The sequence below is a fragment of the Eschrichtius robustus genome, chromosome 17 (genome assembly GCF_028021215.1).
Source record: "Eschrichtius robustus isolate mEscRob2 chromosome 17, mEscRob2.pri, whole genome shotgun sequence".
Lineage (NCBI taxonomy): Eukaryota > Metazoa > Chordata > Mammalia > Artiodactyla > Eschrichtiidae > Eschrichtius > Eschrichtius robustus.
The window spans coordinates 86,202,717-86,224,599 of record NC_090840.1 but is presented as its reverse complement, the minus strand read 5'-3'; the positions used below and the strand labels follow the sequence as shown (position 1 = coordinate 86,224,599).

The 21,883-nt window shown below is 53.9% G+C and overlaps 3 protein-coding genes across 3 annotated transcripts; all 3 read right to left on the bottom strand.

The window, feature by feature from the left end:
* Positions 1 to 25: 25 nt before the first annotated feature.
* Positions 26 to 2,500, bottom strand: CYC1 (cytochrome c1). The gene is made up of 7 exons (XM_068526201.1): positions 2,331 to 2,500; positions 1,539 to 1,735; positions 1,330 to 1,456; positions 1,085 to 1,242; positions 838 to 998; positions 432 to 532; positions 26 to 329 (listed from the first exon to the last, which is right to left on the bottom strand). Exons 1-7 carry the CDS (start codon positions 2,460 to 2,462, stop codon positions 225 to 227), a joined length of 981 nt encoding a protein of 326 aa, XP_068382302.1. The 5' UTR covers positions 2,463 to 2,500; the 3' UTR covers positions 26 to 224.
* Positions 2,501 to 12,539: 10,039 nt separating this feature from the next.
* GPAA1 (glycosylphosphatidylinositol anchor attachment 1) lies at positions 12,540 to 16,045 on the bottom strand. Its single transcript, XM_068526129.1, has 12 exons — positions 15,845 to 16,045; positions 15,405 to 15,584; positions 15,208 to 15,319; positions 14,835 to 14,982; positions 14,653 to 14,754; positions 14,370 to 14,566; positions 14,101 to 14,297; positions 13,851 to 14,004; positions 13,591 to 13,686; positions 13,259 to 13,449; positions 13,008 to 13,178; positions 12,540 to 12,858 (listed from the first exon to the last, which is right to left on the bottom strand). The coding sequence occupies exons 1-12, from the start codon at positions 15,916 to 15,918 to the stop codon at positions 12,615 to 12,617; spliced, it is 1,866 nt and encodes a 621-aa protein (XP_068382230.1). The 5' UTR covers positions 15,919 to 16,045; the 3' UTR covers positions 12,540 to 12,614.
* A 1,185-nt stretch (positions 16,046 to 17,230) lies between these two features.
* On the bottom strand, positions 17,231 to 19,205 carry EXOSC4 (exosome component 4). The gene is made up of 3 exons (XM_068526204.1): positions 18,961 to 19,205; positions 17,759 to 17,965; positions 17,231 to 17,634 (listed from the first exon to the last, which is right to left on the bottom strand). The coding sequence occupies exons 1-3, from the start codon at positions 19,129 to 19,131 to the stop codon at positions 17,275 to 17,277; spliced, it is 738 nt and encodes a 245-aa protein (XP_068382305.1). The 5' UTR covers positions 19,132 to 19,205; the 3' UTR covers positions 17,231 to 17,274.
* Positions 19,206 to 21,883: the final 2,678 nt, after the last annotated feature.

The following is a 21,883-nucleotide window of genomic DNA, read 5'->3' as shown; positions in this document are numbered from 1 at the left end:
CCCATCACACAATAGCTCAAATGGGTATGTTGAGAAACTTAATTTATTTCCATGATGGGCGCTGAACGATCTGGAGCTGGAACCCCGTCTCCTGCCCCTTCCCCTCTTGTCCCAGAGGAAGAGGGGCTTGGCCAGGAGGGCCAGCTGGGACCTGAACAGGCCCAGGGTGGCTCCTTGGCTTGAGGACCCATTCAGGCAGGACAGCAAGCAGACACTGGGCAGGGTCACTTGGGTGGCCGATATGCCAGCTTCCGGCTCTTCAGGACTGACCACTTATGCCGCTTCATGGCATAAACCAGGGGCAAAAGCAAGCCCATCATCATCAACATCTGGGGAGGAGGCAGGCTCAGAGGAGGGAGGGGGAAAGGACCCCTGCCCAGCTCCCAGCCCCTCCCCCAGGCCCACTGTGCCCCTCCGCCCAGCCCTTTCACCTTGAGCCCCATGCGTTTGCGATGGTCGTGTTCTGGTTCAGATGTCCAGCGCAGGAAGGTACACACGTCCTTGGCTACCTGGGACATGGTAGCTGGGGTGCCTGGGCCAAGGACAAGTGGTACGAGCTGCCCGTGGGTGTCCCTGCCCAACGTGGGGTAGCCCAAAGACCATCCTCCACCATGGGGCAGAGACGGGTTCCTGCCCACAGCTTCAAAAGGGATGGGACCCACCCCTACCACCACCCAGCACACAGATGGCCTCAAGGCTGCCCATGAGCCTCCTCAGAAACAGTGTCCCAGCCAAGGAAGGTGCAGGCACTCTTGGGCCAAGAACACAAGGAGCGCATCCCTAGCAGTGGGGAAAGTAGGACCCAGCTTGCCCACCCCCAGCGTGGGGGGCTCTCACCGTCGTCAAACTCCAAGACTTCGTTGTAGATAGGAGGCGCCATGCCAATGGCCTGGCCAGGAAAATAGGGGTTGAAGTAGAGGCCTTCTCGCAGCGGCACCCCAGTGGGTGGCTCACAGTAGCCCGTGAGTAGGGAGAAGACGTAGTCCTCACCACCGTGCCTAGGACCAGATCGGGGTCTCCTCAGCCCCTGGCATGAGGCAGCCCTTCCTCCCCCAGCACCCACCCCCCCACCGCAGGCCAGTACCTAGCTCGCACGACGTAGCTGAGGTCAGGGGGCAGTGCTCCGTTGTTGGCCGCTCGCGCAGCCTCGGGGTTGGGGTATGGTTTGGGGAAGTAGTCAGACAGCTTACCCGGCCGCATGAACATCTCCCCGTTCTCGTTGGGGCCGTCCTGAACCTCCACCTGCCACCAAGAGCCCCATCACAACCCTGCTGTCCAGCACAGCAGGAGCCCCCATCTGTGGGGTCCTCCGCGTCCCCACGTCCCCACCTCCTCAGCCAGCGCCTTAGCTTCATCCTCTGTGTAGCACACGCCCACCAGGTGGCGGTAAGCCACGTAGTCCATGCTGTGGCAGGAGGAGCACACCTGCTTGTACACCTGGAAACCCCTCCGGATGCTGGAGACATAGAAAGGGTTAAGGGCGCCGAGGATTCCACCCCACCCGGCCCACCCAGAAACTCCCCCAGCCGGCCACACACCTGGTGTGGTCCAGGGAGGAGAGGAGGCCGCGGTGGGACCACGGATAGCTGGGGGGGTGCAACTCCAGGTCACTGGCACTCACCGCAGAATGCAGAGCCACAGCCAGCCCTGCACCCCCTGCCGCCAGCATGCCCAGCGCTGACAGAATCACTTTCCGGCCCCGGGACGGGCCAGACTTCGACGACAGGGACACTGCCTGCAAGAGTCCCGCTCAGCGCCTGCCAGAACACCACCCAGCCCTACCTGGGGATCTGACTCTCAGCGCCTACCTCTCCCAACTCAGGCACCCAGCACCGGCCACCTCCCGCGCCACTGCCCTCCCCGCTGCGGACCCCTTGACCGGAATTCGGCCCTGAAGGGGGGAGTTTGTGAGGCGTGTTCTTAGATCCTGGGCCAGGAATCGGGCCGAAGTGAGCAAGGGTGCTGGGGCAGGCCAAGGTCACAAGCAGCTGACCGAGATCAGGCTGAGGTCACTTTAGGACGCGGGCCCAGTCTGGAAGGCCGCAGCGGGAGCGGGCCTGGGCGCGCCCCCCGGGGAAGCGCCCAGTCCCGAGCCGGCAGCGAGCCCGCCCCGCCGCCCCCCATGCTCGGCACCAGGTGCCTGTGCTGCTCGGAGGGGTGGGAGCCCAGCCCTGCTCCCAAGGTCGGCAGGCAGCGGGGGTCCGGCCGGGGCGGGGGCCCGGGTGCGGAGGCTGCTCTCGCGCTGCCTGGCCCGCGCCCGGAGCCTCCCAGCAGTGACCTTCACTGGGCTCCGGGGCCGCGCGGCGGCCAAGGTTAGGACCAGCTCTCACCTGGGGTGTCCGCAGTGGGAGCTGCCCGGGCCGCGCACCGCTCAGCAGACCCCGGGCCCGCGCGCCCGGCAGTCCCGCGCCCCGCGGGCCCAGCACCAACCCGCGAAGCGAAGCCACCGCCGCTGCCGCCATATTAGCCCTCTTCAGCGCGGCCACCGCTACCGTGGGCCTCTGCGCCGCCAAAAGGGCTTAAATCTCGCGAGAACCGGGGAGTGAGGGAGGGGGGCGGGGCGGGGCGGGGGCGGGGGCGAGGCGGGGCTCTGTCCGTCAGGGCCGCGCACCGCCTCGCCGCGCTTCTCCGGTCGTCGTGGAAACCAGCGGTTGGGCGGGTCCTCGTTGCGTCTCTCTGTTGCCGTGACAACTCCCAACAACCCTGGTTTCCCTGATCCCGCCGCTGGTCTCCGGGGCTCAGCGGTGCTGCGCCCCCCACGCCCGGACGCCCCCAACCCGGGATCCACCGCTTTTCGAAGCCATCGCACGCTTTCGTCCAGCAACATTTCCAGACCTGGCGCGGTGGCAGAACACCCTCACTGCAAAGCATTGATATTATTTAACCAGTCAGATGACCCCCTGGAAGGCCCCTCTTGCCGAGCCCACTCAACTTGCCCAGTGCTAGTAGCCTATTCCCCGAGGCTGTTGAAGGCAATTACGGGCAAGTGTTGTAGTTTCAAAGCTGTAATCTCCCTGAAGCAATGGAGAACAGCTGGGGCAAATAACAGACTAACCAAAAAGCTTAAAAGGAAGAACTGGGGATTACACTGTCCACAGGGGCGTTGAAAAGCCCTACAAATTTCCGGAATACAGATGGTCAAAAACATAAGTAGGGCTGTGCATATACTCATGAAAGACCTGAAAAAGCCCTAAGTGCTCACTTCTGGCTGACCTTGAGTCTCTGTGCACAGGTGAAGCCTAAAGCAGAGTTGTAAACTGCCTGGCTGAATTCCGAAAGCATGTCCCACATACACACAGAGCCACTTGGGAATGACAGAGATTTATTGGTTCCAGACACGTAAGGAAATTTCTGTCCAATCATTTATCTGACCACTAAGCTAACCAGGTAGAGACTTCAGTGGCTACCCATGACAAATAATAGACTTGACAGAATTAGTTCAGAAAAGCCAATACACAAATACAACTACCATAGCAGCAACAGCAACAAAACCTGGAATCTGATTTCCAGAAATGCCACATTATATCATTTAAAATGTCTATTTTTCAACAAAAAATTATGAGACATCCAAAGAAACAAGAAGGTCTGGCCTATAAATAGGGAAAAAAAGAACCAATCAATAGAAACTATCCCTGGGGAATCTTAACTATTTAAATATGTTTGGGGGGGATAAATTAGAAGATTGAAATTGACATATACGTACTACTATGTATAAAATAGATAATTAATGAGGACTGAGGACCTACTGTATAGCACAGGGAACTCTACTCAATACTCTGTAATGACCTATATGGGAAAAGAATCTAAAAAAGAGTGGATATGTGTATATGTATAACTGATTCACTTTGCTGTGCAGCAGAAACTAACACAATATTGTAAATCAACTATACTCCAATAAAAATGTAAAAGTAATAAAACATTTTAATAAAAAACTAAATTAAATTTTAAAATATGTTCAAAGAGCTAAAGGAAACCATTATGTCTAAAGAACTAGAGGAAAGTATGAGAATAATATCTCATCAAATAGAGACTGTCAGTAAAAAAAAATTATAAACAGGCTCCAAATGGAAATTATGGAGTTGAAATGTACAATAATGGAATTGAAAATTTTTACTTATGGGGTTCTACTGCGGATTTGAGCAGGTAGAAGAAGGAATTAGCAAACTTGTAGTTAGGTCAGTTGAGATTGTCTGGTCTGCAAAACAGAAAAAAAAAAAAACAGAGAGAGAGAAAAATTAACAGAACCTCAGAGACCTGTGGGACACCATTAAGCATACCAACCTATACATAATTCTCAGGAGCAGAGGAGAAAGAGGGGCAAAAAGAATATTTGAAGAAATTGTGACTGAAAACTTTCCAAATTTGATGAAAAACATGGATCTACACATCCAGGAAGTTAAAAAGCTCCAAGCAGGATGAAGTAAAAGAGGTCCACACCTGTACACATTATAAATTGTTGAAAAGCAAAGAAAAGGAATCGTGAAAGCAGCAAGAGAGAAGTGACTCATCACATATAAGTGGTCCTCAATAAAATTAACAGAAGATTTCATACCAGAAGCCATGGAGGCCAGAAGGCAGTGGTATGACATATTCCAAGTACTGAAAGAATAAACTTGCCAACCACGAATTCTATATCTGGCAAAATCATCTCTCAAAACAAGGGGGCAGGGACTTCCTTGGTGGCGCAGTGGTTAAGAATCTGCCTGCCAATCCAGGGGACATGGGTGCAAGCCCTGGTCCAGGAAGATCTCACTTGCCACGGGGCAACTAAACCCATGTGCCACAGCTAAGATCTCATAAGCTGTGTGGTGGGGCCAAAAAAAAAAAAAATCTATGGGTATAGACACAGAATATATGAGGTGGAATATATGGCAATAAATAAGGGGGAAACAGCTATACAGGAGCAACATCTTTTAATACAGTTAAAATTAATGTAATGTTAATCTAAATCAGATTGTTAACAAATTAAGATGTCAGTTGTAATCCCAAGGGTAACCACTAAGAAAATAACTCAAAAAATATAGTCAAAGAAATAACAAAGGAATTAAAGTTGTACACTGGAAAATAACACACACACACACAAAGACAATAATGAAGAAATTGGGGGGGAAAAGATATAAGAAACATAGAGAGCAAATATCAAGAGAGCAGATATAAATTGTACTGTATCATTAATTACATTAAATGTAAATGGATTAAAGTTTCCAGTTAAAGGGCAGAGATTGGCACAGTGGATTTTTCTTTTTAAAGTCATGATCCAACTATATAATGCCTATAAGAAACACACTTTATATTCAAAGACACAAATAGAAAGTAAAATTTGGAAAAAAGGACACCACACCAACAGTAACCAAAACAGAGCTGGAGGGGCTATACTAATATCAGACAATATAAACTTTACGACAAATGTTTGTATTAGAGTTAAAGAAGGACATTTTATAATGAAAAAAGGATCAATTCATCAAGAAGAAATGACAGCTATAAAGATATATTTGCCTAACAGAGCCCCAAAATACATGAAGCAAAACTGGACAGAATTGAAAGGAGAAATAGAAAATTTAACATAAGAGTTGGAGACTTCAGTACCCCACTTTCAGTAATGGATAGAACACCTAGACAGAATATCAGCAGGGAAAGAGAAGACCTGAACAACACAATAAGCCAACTAGACATAATGGGCAGCAATGAAACACTCCAACAACAGAAGAGTACATATTCTTCCCAAGTGCACATGGAATATTCTTCAGGATAGATCATATGTTAGGCAATAAAACAAGTCTCAATAAATTTAAGAGTAGTAAAAGCATACAAAGTATGTTTTCTGACTACAACAGAATGAAATTAGAAATCAATAACAGAAGGAGAGTAGGGAAATTCATAAGTATGTGAAAATTAAATGACATACTCCTAAATAAACAATTAGTCAAAGAAGAAATAACAGGGAGGGACTTCCCTGGTGGCTCAGTGGTTTAGAATCTGCCTGCCAATGCAGAGGACATGGGTTCGATCCCTGGCCCAGGAAGATTCCACATGCTGCAGAGCAACTAAGCCCGTGAGCCACAACTACTGAGCCTGTGCTCTAGAGCCCGTGGGTCACAACTACTGAAGCCCATGCGCCTAGAGCCTGTGCTCTGCAACAAGAAAAGCCAAGGCAATGAGAAGCCGCGCACTGCAATGAAGAGTAGCCCCTGCTCACAACAACTAGAGAAAAGCCCGTGTGCAGCAATGAAGACCCAACACAGCCAAAAGTAAAAATTAAATTAAAAAAAAAAGAAATCACAGGGAAAATTAGAAAATACTCTGAGATGAATAAAAACAAAAACACAACATACTAAAACTTAGCACCTTCAAGAGAGCTGCTAAGAGGGAAATTTAGAGCTTTAAAAAAATAATAAGATCTTAAATAAATAACCTAACATTCTAACTTTAAAAACTACAAAAAGTAGACAATCTAAACCCAAAGTAAGCAGAAGGAAGGAAATAATAAAGATTAGAGCAGAAACAATTGAAATAGAGACTAGAAAAACAACAGAGAAAATAAACTAAAAGTTGATTCTTTAAAAAGATCAACAAAAATGACACACCTGTAGCTTGACTCACTACGATAAAAAGAGAAGACTCAAATTGCTAAAATTAGAAATGAAACAAGTGACATTACTACCAACCTTACTGAAATAAAAATGATTATAAGGGAACACCATAAATAATTTATGCCCCCAAATTAGATGACCTATATGAAATGGCCAGATTCCTAGAAAGACACAAACTGCCAAAACTGACTCAAGAAGAAGTAGAAAATCTAAGTAGACCGATAACAAGTAAAGAAACTGAACTAGTAATTAAATAACAACAACAACAACAACAAAAAATTCCCAGAAAGAAAAGCCCAGGATGAGATGGCTTCACTGGCGAATTCTACCAAAATTAAGGAAGACTTAACTCCAATACTTCACAAACTCTTCCAAAAAATAGAAGATGAGGGAATACTTCCCAACTCATTATTTGAGATCAGTATTACCCTGACACTAAAACTAGACAAAATATCATAAGAAAGAAAGCTACAGGCCAATATCCTATATGAATATAGATACAAAAATCCTCAACAAAATATTAGCAAGCTCAACCCAATGCTTGAAAAATGCAGTACATCTTTTTCCCGGTGGGATTTATCTCAGTAATGTAAAGATAAATCAATGCAAACATCAATCAATGTATAAAAAAACACTCAATATAACACTTAATAGTAATAAAGGGAAAAGGACCACATTTTATCATTACAATAGACACAGAAAAAGCTTTTGAAAAAAAATCCAACACATTTTCGTGATAAAAACCTCAAAAAAGCAGGAATACAGGGCAACTTCCTCAACCTGATAAAGGACATCTATGAAAACCTCATGGCTAATATACTCAATGGTGCAAGACTGAAAGCTTTCCTAGTAAGATTAGAAGGAAGAGAAGGATGTTGGTTCTTGCCACTTCTATTCAGCATTATATAGGAGGGTCTATCCAGGGCAATTAGGCAGGAATATGAAATAAAAAGCATCTAAATTTGAAAGGAAGAAATGAAATTATATTTGCAGATAACATGAATTACATACAATTGACCCATGAACAACATGGGTTTGAACTGCGCAGGTCCACTTATACTCAGATTTTTTTGCTAAATACACACTACAGTACTACACCATCTGCAGTTGGTTGAATCTGAGGATTCGGAACTGCAGATACGGAGGGCTGACTGTAGTGTTATAGGTGGATTTTCAACTTTGCAGAGGGTCGGCGCCCCTAACCCCTGCATTGTTCAAGGGTCAACTGTGAAATCCTAAGGAACACACAAACTATTGATATTAGAGGTAATGGATGAGTTCATCAAGTTTGATTGAAGATCAGTATACAGAAATCAGTTGTGTTTCTATACACCAGCAATAAACAAACTGAAAATGAAATTAAGAAACTAATTATATTTACAATAGCATCAAAAAATTAAATACTTAGGGGACTTCCCTGGTGGCGCAGTGGTTAAGAATCCGCCTGCCAATGCAGGGGACATGGGTTCGATCCCTGGTCTGGGAAGATCCCACACGCTGCGGAGCAACTAAGCCCGCAAGCCACAACTACTGAGCCCGCGTACCACAACTACTGTTTCACAGCTGACCCTTGAACAACGCAGGGGTTAGGGGCGCCCGACCCTCTGCAAAGTTGAAAATCCACCTATAACTCTACAGTCAGCCCTCTGTATCTGCAGTTCCGCGTGCTGCAACTACTGAACCCCGTGCGCCTAGAGCCCGTGCTCCACAACAAGAGAAGCCACCGCAATGAGCAGCCCACGCACCACAACAAAGAGTAGCCCCTGCTCACTACAACTAGAGAAAGCCTGCGTGCAGCAACGAAGACCCAATGCAGCCAAAAATAAATTAAAAGAAAAAATTAAATACTTAAGAATAAATTTAACAACCTTTGTACACTGAAAATTATAAAACATTACTGAAAGAAATTAAAGAAGACCTAAATAAATGTAAGGACATCCTGTGTTCACAGGTTGGAAGTCTTAATATTGCTCACATGTTAATACTTCCCATACTGAGTAGAGTGATGAAATCTTGCACCCGCCCCTCTGTCTTGCCTGGGACACAAATGATCCCTTTATCCAGTATATCCTGCCCATTAGTCACTTAGTAGCCATCTGGGTCATCAGATCAACTGCGGAGGCATCACAGTGTCTAAGTGACCCTTTTATTTTATTTATTTGTTTTTTCACATCTTTATTGGAGTATAATTGCTTTACAATGTTGTGTCAGTTTCTGCTGTATAACAAAGTGAATCAGCTATACGCACACATATATCCCCATATCCCTTCCCCCTTGCGTCACCCTCCCACACTCCCTATCCCACCCCTCTAGGTGGTCACACAGCACGGAGCTGATCTCCCTGTGCAATGCGGCTGCTTCCCACTAGCTAGCTGTTTTACATTTAGTGACCCTTATTTTACTTAAGAATGGCTTCAGAGTGCAAGAGTAGGGATGCTTGTGATTCAGGTACACCAAAGAGAAGACTTTAAGTGAAATGAAGTGCTTCCTTTAAGCGAAAAGGTGAAAGTCCTCAACTTAATAAGGAAAGGAAAAAAATTGTATGCTGAGGTTGCTAAGATCTATGCTAGGAACCAATCTTCTATCCGTGAAACTGTGAAGGAAAAAGAAATTCGTGCTAGTTTTGCTGGTGCACCTCAAAAACTGCAAAAGTTATGGCCGCAGTGCATGATAAGAATTTGGTTAAAATGGAAAAAGCATTAAGTTTGTGGGTGGAAGAAACGAACAGATAGGATTCAGTACTATCCAGGGTTTCAGGCATCCCCTGGGAGTCTTGGAACACAAGCCCTGAAGGTAAGGGGTACTACTGTACTGCATGAATCCATTCATTTGAAAGTCCAGATTCGGCATATCTATAGCGGCAGAAAGTAGGTTAACGGTGCCAGGGGCTGGAAGGGGAGGGGGAAGTGGGGTACAGTGTTCCTTCTGGGGGGCAATAAAAATGTTCTGAAGAACAAGTCAGGAGTTGGCCAGGCAGGCCTTGGACACCAAGGTAAGGAGGCTTGATTTTATCCTGGAGGCGATAGGCATCCCCTGAAGAGAGGCAAGGTGGACCGCAGGGCCAGGGTTGGGTGAGGGCACCAGGGGAGGAGATGCACGCGGGGTGGGAGGTGTTCAGGTTGGGAAGAGATGACTTAAAGGTGACCATGGCACATCCAGGAGGCGGAGGTGACAGGACGTGGCCTCAGGGCAGAGGTCTAGAGGAGAGACAGGATCTGAGTGCAGGCATGAGGGCAGCTGGAGCCTGCAGGGGCGGCTCACAGAGAAAGGCCCCCAGGGCAGCCCTGGAGCCCCACCTTGAAGCCCGAGGTGGCATGGGGTGACTTGGCAAAGGGTCTGAGAGAAGCACAGAGGAAACCTGGGACAGCCAGCCAATTGCAGGAGGACGTCTGCAGAGGGTCTGGTCGTGAGGAAGCTGCTGGGTGTCCTGAGGTGGGTCCTGCCTGGCTCAGGACCTCCCCAGTCTTGCACTCTAAACTCCCGGGCCCTCACCCCATACCATAAGACAGGAACCCCTGTGGAAGCCAAAAGGTCTGCCCCCTGGACTTCCTTCTGGACCTCCAGAAGGGCTCCCTCTGATTCTTTCCTTCTTTCATTCAAGAAATACGTATGAATATTCCACCACGTCCCTGGCTCTGTGCTGGAAAAGAGGCAGGAAGAAAGACAAAGCCTGTGCCATAGAGCTGCTCTTCTGGGGCATGGGAGGCAAGCAACCAAGGAATGAGCACTTACTACCAACACAATAGACACACACACTTCTAGATGCACCCGGCTGCTCACCGCCTGAAGAGCCCCATGTGAGCTGGGCTCAGCAATAGTCCCTCTTGCATGAACTAGACTGAGGTGTCAGAAAACTCCAATAACAACGACTTAAGCACAGTAGAAGTTTGTTTCTTTCTTGCAAATGAAGCCCAGTTTAGCAACCCTGGGTGACAGCTAACCCCAGTTTAGCAAGGGCTTTGGAGGGTCAGGGAGCCCCTCCTCATCTCCACCCCAAGCCTGGGCTGGAGCTCACGTCCCAGACGTGCTTCTGGTTCCACGTGGCCCCGGGCAGGAGAGAGAAGTGGCTCAGATGGCCATCCTCTGTTTGAAGTCTCTGCATGGAATTCACCCTCGAAGCTTCTGCTCAGGTCCTGTGGGCCACAGCCATCACACGACCACACCAAGCTGCACAGAGTCTGGCAGTGTGCCTGTGCTCATGTCAAAAGTAGGGTGCCATGACTAAGGAGAAGGGACATGGGGGCCAGCAGCAAGCACCCTCAGAGTAAAGCCTGCGGGGCCTTATACTCACCCCCTGTACGTCTCATCTGTACCTTTACAGCCTGACGTTTCCTTTCGTTTTAAAATGTATTGCACAAGCGACATCAATGAAAATCAGAGCAGAAATTCCCCTTCCCCAACGTATCAGCTTCAAAACTCCCAAGGCTCCCCTCCACCTCTTGTGTGTGGGTAAGCTCAAAACAACTGATGATCGGATAGCTTTCGTCCCCACTTGTATGTTTCACGATGTAAGGTATTTTCATGATTTGCGTTTTAAGTGGCTGTCTAAGTCCAGTTAAAAATGACTGACTGGCGCCAAAGTGCAGGTAAAATGTGTGGAAGGGATTTTGTATTAGACGCCAGTCCACAAAGACAGAGACGACAGGAGACCACAGCAGAGCAGAGATCTCTATGCGCCTTGGAAGACGGGAAGCCACAGGCGGTGCCTGCCTTATCAGGGGAGGCTTCCGAGAGAGGCCAGTCTGGAGGCACTTCTGGGGGTGCAGGGTGTGGGCTGCAAGTCCTCCTCTGGCCTCAAAATGCCTAGAAGACAAGCAGACCAAAGACAGGCTGCTAGTCACGGTGGGCCTCCAGCACCCTTGCCCCACCCCATCCCTAACACTCTGGACACAGAGCACACGTGCTCTTCAGTGAGAGGCCCCAAAGTGAACCCCTCTAGGTGCTGCCCCCCACTGTGGAGTCAGGGAGCCCCAGCTGTTGAGGGGAGCCCCCCAGGAAGATGAGCCCCACCACAGAGGCGGGCCTGGGCGGGGGCCGGGGGCGAAGCTTCCTGCCTGAGACTTTCCGGCCACCCTGTCCCGGGACGCGGTCCCGAAGGGAGGGAGGCTGGTCCTGAGCTGATGCTCCAGGCACTGCATCTCTGCCTCCCTTCCAGCTCTGAGGCCTGCAGGAGGTGGTACCGGCCTCGCTGCCCTGTGGGGCGCTGGCAGGGCCACCTTGGCCCTCCCGTGAGGTCTCTTAGCCACATGTGGCCGTGGCGCCACCAGAGGGCTACACTTTGCTTTTCTCCCCTCCCAAATGGACACTGGACACCCCAGTCCCTTTCAGGGGTCTTGGTACAACCAGTGACCTCTCTGTGTACCAGCCCATCAGTGCCCCCCCCCCAACCCCTGGGGCTCAGGTGGTCTCTGTTCCGTGGCCTGTCTGCTCTGGGTGGTGCTGGGTGGGCGCCCGGCCTGGGCTGGTTTGGCCCCCAGGAAGCCGGGCCGGGGGCTCCTCCTGCTCCATCCCAAGCCCACACAAGGTTCTGGCCTTGGCTGGGGCGCCATTCTCCTCCTCTGGAGGGAGCCAGCTCCAGCTCCTTCGCCCTCTCAGCTCCAGCGCTGAAGACCGTGCTGTGTGGTCTCTGGGTGTCTCAGCTCCTGTCAGGCCCCCAGCCCTGCCTGTTGTGTCTCCTCTCGCACAGCACTGGACCACGATGCGCAGAGACCTCCGAGGCTGGGCGAGCGCACCTGGGGCTGCGGCCAGGTCTGCCTGTGCCACTTCCACACCCCGAGCATCCATCCAAGGGCCTCTTCCCAAGGCTGATGCAGCTGCGGCCCTCCCTCCTGCCATCAGGAAGTGGACCAGAAGGGGCTGAGCAGGGTGTCTAATCCTGCAGGCAGAGCCTCTTGCTACAGGCCCCGGGGCCCCACGTACACAGCAGACAATGTGACCAGGAGCCCGAAGAGCAGCTAAACAGAACTGTTTATTTCCCAGGAAAGAAAGAACGTGGGACGCGTGGGGGATTCCCACCTGCCTTCATCACTTCCAGAAGAGCACATTCCAGAAGAGCAGCCAGCAGGGGTAGAGGCCCAGCGCCAGCAGCGGGAAGAGCAGGGCACCGTAGGTGTGGTGTTCCAGCACGCCCTGAGCCAGCGCGGCCAGGAAGAGCCGCCAGCCCTCGGCCGGGGAAAGCGGTGCCTCCTGCAGCTGCTGCCACAGGAACAGGCCGCCCAGGAGTGTGGCTGCTGGGCTTGTCAGCACCAGCAGGGCAGCACACAGCGGCCTGGGTGGAGAAGCAAGGTCAAGGGGGCCTCTGAGGTGGGGGAGGAGGAGGACTGACGCGTGAGGGGGAGTCTGTGGCGAGGGGCAGAGGCCCTGGACAGGGTGGGCACGTCACGGCGGGCTCTGTGGTGGGGACTGACCAGCACATACCGGGGCCCGGAGGGCTTGGTGAGTGCAGCGCCGGGCACCATGGTGGCAGCCAGCAGAAAGCCCAGGGAGAAGTTGGTGAGGGTGATGCAGGCCAGCTGTAGTGCCAGGTAGATCAGGGCCACCAGCTTCAGCGCCATCCAGCTCCTGTCCGGGGCCTGTGTGCTCGCCACCCTGCAAGGCAAGGGGCTCAGGGGCAGCCGCCTGCGTGTCCAGGGTGCACCCTGCCCGTGCCATCCAGCCCAGCTCCTCACCAGTGGGTGCTGTGTGGAAGGGCCAGGCCGGCTGCATAGACGGCCAGCAGCGTCAGCACCACCGCCTCCGCCTCAGCCACGGGGAAATGCTGGGCAGCCACGTGTTGACCCAGCACTGGGAGGACGTAGAGGGCCAGGCCCACAGCCTGGGAGATCAGCAAGGGTGCCACAAGCGAGGCCAGCCCCACGCGCTGCAGGGCACACGGGCACTTGGAGACAGATCCTGGGCCAGGGGCGTCCCAGGGATCCTCACCATCCCTCCACCAGCTGAGACTGAGCGGCAGCAGTAACCACCACCCGGGGCCCCAACAGCAGGAGTGGGGGCCCGTCACCTGTGTTGCAGGGAGGGGAGGACTGGACCCAGAGGTCCTCCCAGCCTGCTCAGGACCCACTCCAGCCTCATGCAGCTGCATCCACAGTTCCAGAGCGTGGCTGAGTCAAGGACCCTGACGAGAGGTGTGATGGGCTCTGCCCAGTGGGGGACCCAGGGCTCACTCCCACTCCCCCGCCCCGAGGTTGGAGAGCTCTCCCCAGCCTAGAGTCGGGGGGACCTGAGGCTGGCCACAAACAGACAGCGGGCAGCAGAGGATATCTTGAGACCGAGGACCAGGAGCAAAAAGCCGGCGGCAGGCATGTAGAGGCCGATGGAGACGAAGCGGGAGAGCGCAGGGAGCAGGTAGAAGAAGAAGGACTGGTGCAGGCGCTCCAGGAGGTGGTTGAGTTTGCGGAACATGCCCTCCAGAGCCCTGCCGGGCGTGGGCTGGGGTCACGGCTGGCCAGACACCCCCAGGCACCCACAACCCCGCCCCGAGTATGCAAAGGGGAGACCAGAAGACACTTACTTGCCTACTGCCACCAGGTCATACTTATACTGGCGGAAGCTATTGATGCCACGGAGTGTTAGGGCTTCCACGCGGTAGCGCAGGAAGAGGCCATGGGCGCCGTGGGGGTGGCCAGAGGCCTGCTGCAGAACCATGAGCAGCAGCGTTTGCACACCCTGCAGCGGCCCGTCCACTGACGGCCAGTCCTGGGGCTGCAGCTTAGAGAGTTTGAGACAAGGTCAGACAAGCCCTGCACACAGGCCCCGTGCTCCCCAGGCAGGTGGCCCTACCTTGCCCTGCAGCGTGCACAGGAGCCCCCCTTTCTGGCAGAAGGTCTGGAAGAGGTTGAGCAGGTCCAGGTTGGGCAGCTGTCCGTTGAGTCCCTCCACAGCCACGTCGAGGCTAGTGACCACATCACTGCTCAGCTCCAGGGCCACGGCTGCCTGGATGGCCCCAGCCCGGCCCTGCAGAGGGGATGACTGCACACCTGTAGAAGCAGGTGAATGAGCTGCCACTAAGGGGCTGGTGAGGACAGTGGCCCTGTCGGGGCCAGGGCAGGGCAAGAACACCCACCAGTGACATTGACGTCGTGGTAGGCTTCAAGCCAAGCCTCAGAGCCCAGAAGGTCGTGTTCTGTCACCAAAAAGATGATGTCTTTGGCCCAGTAAATCTGTCCTAAAGACCAAAAGCAGGGTCAGCAAAGCCTGAGGCGGTGGCCAAACCCTCCCTTGCCAGCAGTAGCCCCTGAGCCTCACCCCGGAAGTGGGCAGCAAGTGCCAGCATCAGCCCCACAGCCTGGCTGTTGGTAGACTCAGGGCCACAGGGCACGGTGAGCACCAGGGACTCAGTGCTGGCAGCGCGCGGTGCCCGAAGGATGCCGTACACGTTGATGCCCGACACCATCTGCATGCGGTATTGGGGAAGCCTCAGCACGGCCCCACTCTAGATGGCTGAAACCCCTCCCTTTCAGCCCTAGAACGCCCACCAGTGACTTCTCTGGCCCCAAGACATCCCCCCGCCCCCAATGAGCTTCCTGGCCCCAAGGCCACCCCCTTAAAGTGCTTTTTGGTCGCAGGCACACCCCCCTCCCACCCTCCTAACCCCCCCACCCCCCAACCCCCCCAGTACATAGCGCTCGTGAGTCTCATCTGGAAAGGGCAGTTTCCGGGAGAAACTCTGTGTGTAGACCTCCAGCCCCACTGACCGCATCGTCCGCTCCAGCCAAGCTACTGGCAGAGCCCTGGAAACACAAAAAGAGCTTCTGAGCAGAGCTCTCTGGCCTTGACTGGCATTGCTTCCCCCATACCCACGGCTCTGTCGCTCACCCCGACTTCCTGCGGTGGGCAGCGAAGTCCCGGGCAAAGCTTCGGGCACGGTCTCCGCCCACAAACTGCTCCTCCACCATGGTGGAGCCCATGGCGTTCTCCGACATGTAAGTGCGCTGGGTCAGCGGCGGGAAAGCCAGCGCCAGAAACCAGGTGATGCCCGCCACGTAGCTCAGCACGCTGCGGGGAGAGGGACGGAGGGACCACCAGAGCGTTAGCGGGCCGTGGCACCCCGGCCCGCAGCCTCTACCTCTGCACTGTGGGTGGAGGAGCCATGTCTGCGGGCGGATTCTGGGACCTGGACCCAGAGTCCCGGTACCCGGGACGCCGGACGGGAGAGCTGAGCCCCAGGCCTGAGGCCCCGAGTGATGCCGGAGGAGACCGGCACGCGCTGCCGGAGGGGGGGGCCCCCTTCCCCGCCCCCCGGGCCCCGCCCTCACCAGAGCGGCGCGTTGAGGCGCAGCACGAGGCGGGCAAGCGCGCGCCGGCGCACCGGGTCCGACAGGAGGCCCATCCCAGGGCCGGGCGGCTCCGGGACTGCGCTCCCACTGTCAGGTACGGCCGCCGGCCGGGAACGCCTCTCCTGTCAGACCCGGGGCTGCACGCCGGCCCCCACTTCCGGTCCCGACAGCCCTCACGCCGCTACGCCTGCGCCGTCCCCCTAGTCACCCCGCACCGCCGCCGCGCATGCCCAGAGCAGAGCCGCTGTGGAGGGAGCGGGACCCGGGTCTGGGTTTCCCCGCCTGCGGAGGGCGTCCTCCAGGCAGGCCGACGGCATTGTGCAACGCCGGAGGGCAATGAAGACGACGGGCCGCTCGAGAAAGCTCGGCTCGAAGGGGAATCAGAGTAGGATGATGAGTAGGGCAGGTGGGAGGAAATCCGGAAGCGGCGACCAGAGCATAGACGCCGGAAGATTTCCGAAGGTGCTGCCACTGGCAGTGACAGGTCTGAATGCCGTGGTGGGAAGTGAGGGGGCTTCCGTGGACTGAGAGACCAAGGCATTGGCGGACCCTTTCCTATGGGTGTCGGTCACCAAAAACAGCCGAGTGGAATCACAGCGTGTGCCCAGAACCGAGGTCATTGGGGTCAGATGACCACAGGGAGGAAGGTGCGTGATACTACTGGCCAAAGGGGTGTCAAAGGAGCTGGGGTGTGTTAAGTAGAAAGTGGGGCGCACCCCTGTCCAGGCCAGGAGGTGCCTGGGATATTGGAGGAGAAGCAGCCCCTGGGTAGGCTGCAGGGGCTCGGGCAGGTCTGAGGGCAGGAGGTGGGAAAAGGGGAGTCTGAAGAGGGAGGGGCAGTGGTGGGGCAGCAGACAGTGTCTGTGTCTGACTGAGAAGGGATCAGAGCTGAGAAGACTCCAGGCTAGATCATGTGTCTGTTGTACTTTTGGAGTCCAAGGTAAGTAGCAGGACAGGCCCAGGGGATTCCTCGAGGGAAAGAGAGCATTCAGTCTAAGCCACAATCCAGAGGATGTGGGATATGGGCCCCTACATCACCACGGGGGATACCACAGCCAGCTGAGTTCTCCCTCAGCACTTGTGCTCAGGGCCCTGGATGTGCCGGGGTGAGAATGACAGACTCCACGGTCTCAGGGCTTGGCTCATTACACCAGGCCATGTCTCACTGCTCAGCTGCCTTGATCCCTTCCTGGCCCAAGCTGCTCTCCTCACCAGGGACATGCCCTCCTTCTTCAGGCTTTGACTCCTGAGGCTGCAAGGGGTACGCAGTTCATGTGTGGGGGAGCATCCTTAGTCACCCCTGGAGCCAGCACCAGGCCAGGCTCTGAGGGCATGCAAGTGCTGCGGGGAGAGATCAAAGTACAGTGGAGTGTGCGTGGGTTTTATTCTGGCCCTGGGTGGCCATGTGCTCAGTCCCCCAGCAAGACAGAGGCCTCTTGGACGTGCTGCCGGACCACACGGTCCAGTAGGGTATGTACGTCTCGGGCAGCGTGGGCAGCAGCCTCTAGCACCTGCTCCAGGTGGTCCTCATGCAGCCTGGCATCCATCTCAAGCAGTGCAATCTGGCCTGAGGACGGTAGCAGGGCCAGGGCCAGCTGGGGGCCACCAGCTGCTTCCTCCACGTGGCTGAGGTCTGCCAGGGCTGTTCCATCCACAAAGCCAGCTGAGCAGGCACACACAAAGTCCCGCATGGGAATCCCTGCATCCAACACTGCCAGCGTGGCTGCATTCACACAAGCCGCGTAGGTCCCACCATCTGCCTGCAGCACCTGCAGGGACCCCCCCCCCCAGGTGGCATCAGTCCATTAGGCTGCTGACCCCATCCCCACCCCCACCCCCCACACACCCTCCTCCTCTCTCCCCTCCCTGGGTTGAGGGCTGCTGTCTGCTCACCTGCACATAGATATCAATCTGGGAGCGTGGATGCAGCTGCGTAAGGACGGCTGCCTCGAAGGTTTGACGCAGCTGCAGGCCCATCTCGCAGGATTTACGGTCCCCATGTGGCCGCCGCTTGCGCTCGCCTGTGCTGAAGGTCGCAGAACTGTACTGACAGTTCACCAGGGCCCTGTCAGGCAGGGCTCGTGCCCGGGAGCCCCGGATCTGGGGGAGGGTTGGGGGAGGACACGTGAGCCAGGCCCACTCCTCCCAGCTCACACTACCCACCCCTTCCTCTGGCTCTTGCCCTGAGCCTTGGCCTCCCTCCCTCCCCTCCCTCTATCTGCAGCATCTCAACAAGCAACTGCTTTACCTCCAAAACATAGCCTGGGGGAGGGCCACCCAAGCTACCATCACCTCTGGATCTCATCTCTCTCCTAACAGGCCTCCCTGTTTCCATCCTTGACTCATCTCCTCCCAACCCACTCTCTGTTTGTATCAGAGTCTGTTTACAAATATCAAGTCTGATTCTGCCTTCTCTAGGCAATACATATACTACTTACCTTTAAAGGCTTCCCACCACGTATGAGACCAAAATCCTAAATCTTTTCCCTGTTCTACAAATCCCTCAATCTCATTTGGAAATACTCCCCATCCTCCCCACCATCAGCCTTTCTGATCTGCAGGCGTGTAATGCTTACTCTTCCTCCCCTCCGGCCTTACGCCTCCAGCGCTGGGGTGGCAATATACCCAGGCGGCTTTATTTACAGTTCCTGTCCTCACGGAGTTTGTTCCAGTGGGGAGACAAACGGTGAGAAATAAGTTAAACTGATGTCTGAGGAGGCGGGTGCAGAAAAGCAGGGAAGTGTGTGGATGTAGGGGAGGGAATCTGACAGGTGAGTAAGGTGATCTGGGAAAGTGTCACCGGAGGGTGACGTCGGAGTAGAGCTGAGTGGTGAGGGAGGGAGTGGGAGCGCACCTGGCGGGTTTAGGAATAGCAAAGAGGAGTGGAGGGTGCCGGGGACAGTGGCCGATGAGAAAGGCTGGGACCATCGTGCATCACACTGTTAGGACTCTGGCCGCGGCCCCACACGGAGGCGCGCGCCGGCCTCACCTCCCGAGCCTCTGCTCAGCCTGGCGGCCCCGCGCACCCCGCAGTTGCCGCCGCCGGATTTCTCTGCCCGCCCCGGAGGAAGCCCGGCTCGCGCGCGCCCACTCGCCTCGTGAGGCCCGTAGACCACCGCTAGCGCCTTGGTGTTGCCCTGCTCGATGTAGGCCGAGCCGTCGGCCTGCGCGAATACACCCATCCGCGCCTGGATCTTACGCAGCTCCCCGGCGCGCCGCCCGTCCACCCGGTAGCCCTGGTCCGACAGAAGCTCCAGCCCCGCCATGCCGCCCGGCCGCTAGCCCCGTTTCCGCTCTCTGGAGAACTACAGTTCCCGGCGGTCCGGATGCCCCACTTCCGACCTCCGGGGTCCTACGGTTTCCGGAGCGCCGCCTCCCATTTCCGGTGCCGGAGAACTACGGTTCTCCCAGGGTTCCCGGCGGCGCCACTTTCCGCACTTCCGGTCCGCGGGGAGGTGGGGCTGCGGCCGTTTGGGATGACTGTCTCGAGGCTGCCAGGGGTGGAGACCCGCTGGGCGTGGAATCCCCATGTCGTTTCCCCCCGGGTTTGTCGTGGGGGCGGTTCCCACGACCTTCGGGGCCTACCCGCCCTGCGTCGCCCTGGTCGCCGCCGGCGCGCGCCTTCTCCCGGACCCAGGGTCCCGGGCCTCCCACTGCGCCAGCGACCCGCCGGCCCTACCGCGCCTCCGCCTCTCCCTCTCCATCTGCGGCCGAGCCCCGCTCGGACTCCGCGCAGCCGGTGCGCCTCTGCTTCTCTTTGACGCCAGGCATCTTCCTCGAGGTTCGCGGGTGAGAGCCGCGACTGCTAGAATGATAGCATCGTTTTGTCTGACGGCTTCTGTTCTTCCGCGCTCGTAAATGCATTCGTTTTCCCAAGCTGAGACACATTCTCTGTTCTCTTGTTTTTTACCGTTTAGTTTTAACAATTGTCCATTAAAAAAAAAAACAACCCACATAGTTTATACTGTACATACACATGGTTGTATTTTTTAGAGCAGTTTTAATTTCCTTTTCCATGTTGCTTTCGTTCTTCACTCCGTACGACCCCACGCCCCCCAGCATCTGCCGTAGCTTAAATACTGGTTTTATGTTTTTCTCCACACTCACATAATTACATACAAGTCACAACAAATGTGCAGTTGTACAGATATATAGGGGCTGTTGGAACTCTGGTTATTTTTTTAAATGGTATTTCATACACACTTTTCTGTTTCTCACTAAAAAATATGTAGTGAAATCTGTCCAGATAATCCTGTGGAACTCTAATTTTTTGCTTGATACTCATGGGGTGGATGTACCAGAATTTACCCATCTACTGCCCCACTGTGGGCAGTGGGTGTGTGTCCAGGGGCTTGGGAGATGGAACCCCAGGGTAGGGACTAACTGGGTGAAGGCTGTAAGTGTGGGTTACATTTTCCCTCCTTTCCCACCAAGAAAAAGTGTTACAGTTTTTACATAATCCTTGCCAACCTGCAGAGTGTTATTGACATGCTGTAATCACTCTTGCATTTCTTTGCCTGATGTAGTCCAACATCTTGTGTCAGTCAAGTCCCCTGGAACTGTTGAGGGGTCTACAGAAGGGAGAAATGAGATGCTTTTCTCCCTAGCTGCCTCCTGTTTCCAGGTACCTCTGTTTCTCGGTGGTCAAGGTTACCATCAGGGAGTTCATCCCCCTCGCCACTGCCCCCCACTCCCACCAGCTGCATTATTCAGCCCCTCTGCAGTGCTTAGGAAGCCAGATTGCATTCTTCAGATTTGAACGTGGAAGGATGAACCAGCAGGGTTACAACACTCACCAAGAGGAGGTGACATTCACAGGGGCCTAGGAAAGGGCACAGGCCTGTGTCCCAGCACCGCCTGCACGTAGTGTCTTTCAGGTCCTCTCATGCTCCCCCATTACATCCAGCTCCCACATGCAATAAAATGGGCCTCCTTTTTCCATTTGAGAGTGAAGAGATCCTCACCCTTTCCAGAAGGGAATTGTATGGGGTTGTGTGTCTGTCTGTCTCTTGATGCAAGGCCTTAGTGCCTTCAAATAACAAAAAATAAATGTATTATTGAGGTAGGAGGTAGATGGGCCCCTGGGCTGAGCAGCTGGAATCTGTCAAGCTGAGTAAATTGGAGTTTGTCTTCCCCTGACATTTTCAAGGAAAAAGTTAATGGCAGGAGCAGAGAGGAGTTGAGCTCTGCTGGAGTAAAGAGACAAGATGACCACATCTATCATTCTTGAGGTCCAGGAGACCTCCCCAACTGCCCATGCACAGAAAGGCTCTTCAGGGGTCAGAAAGGGAGGGGGCACTATCCCATAATAGGTGCTGTCAATCTCCCAGAGACCCTCATGCTGGAATCCATCTTGGCTAAAAGATGCATGCATATGTCGGGGAGGGCCCTGGTCCAATCAGTTGTGGGAAATGAAGCAAGATGGTTGGCCAGAGGAAAAGAAAGACCCGGAAAAACCGCCCCTATAGAAATGATTTAACTGCCTCTTTGGTGCGCTCCTCATTAGGGAGGACACCCACACATCTTCTTCCCTGGATGTGTAACTTTGCTTTGCTTCTCTCGTAAATAAACTGCTTCTCTGTGCGCTCTCCCACATGTGCTGTGCTTCTAATAAACTCTGTGTCTGTTTTATAGCCTTTGTCTATTTATTTATTTATTTATTTGGCTGCGTTGGGTCTTTGTTGCTGCGTGCTGGTGTTCTCTAGTTGTGGCTACTCTTTTTTGTGGTGTGCGGGCTTCTCACTGCGGTGGCTTCTCTTGCTAAGGAACATGGGCTCTAGGCGCGTGGGCTCAGTCGTTGTGGCACATTGGCTCTAGAGCACAGGCTCAGTAGCTGTTGCTCCGCGGCATGTGGGATCTTCCTGGACCAGGGATTGAATCTGTGTCCCGCGCATCGCATTGGCAGGTGGATTCTTTTTTTTAATTTTTTTTTATTTTTTATTTTTTATTTTTTTGGATGTGTTGGGTCTTAGTTTCTGTGCAAGGGCTTTCTCCAGTTGCGGCGAGCGGGGGCCACTC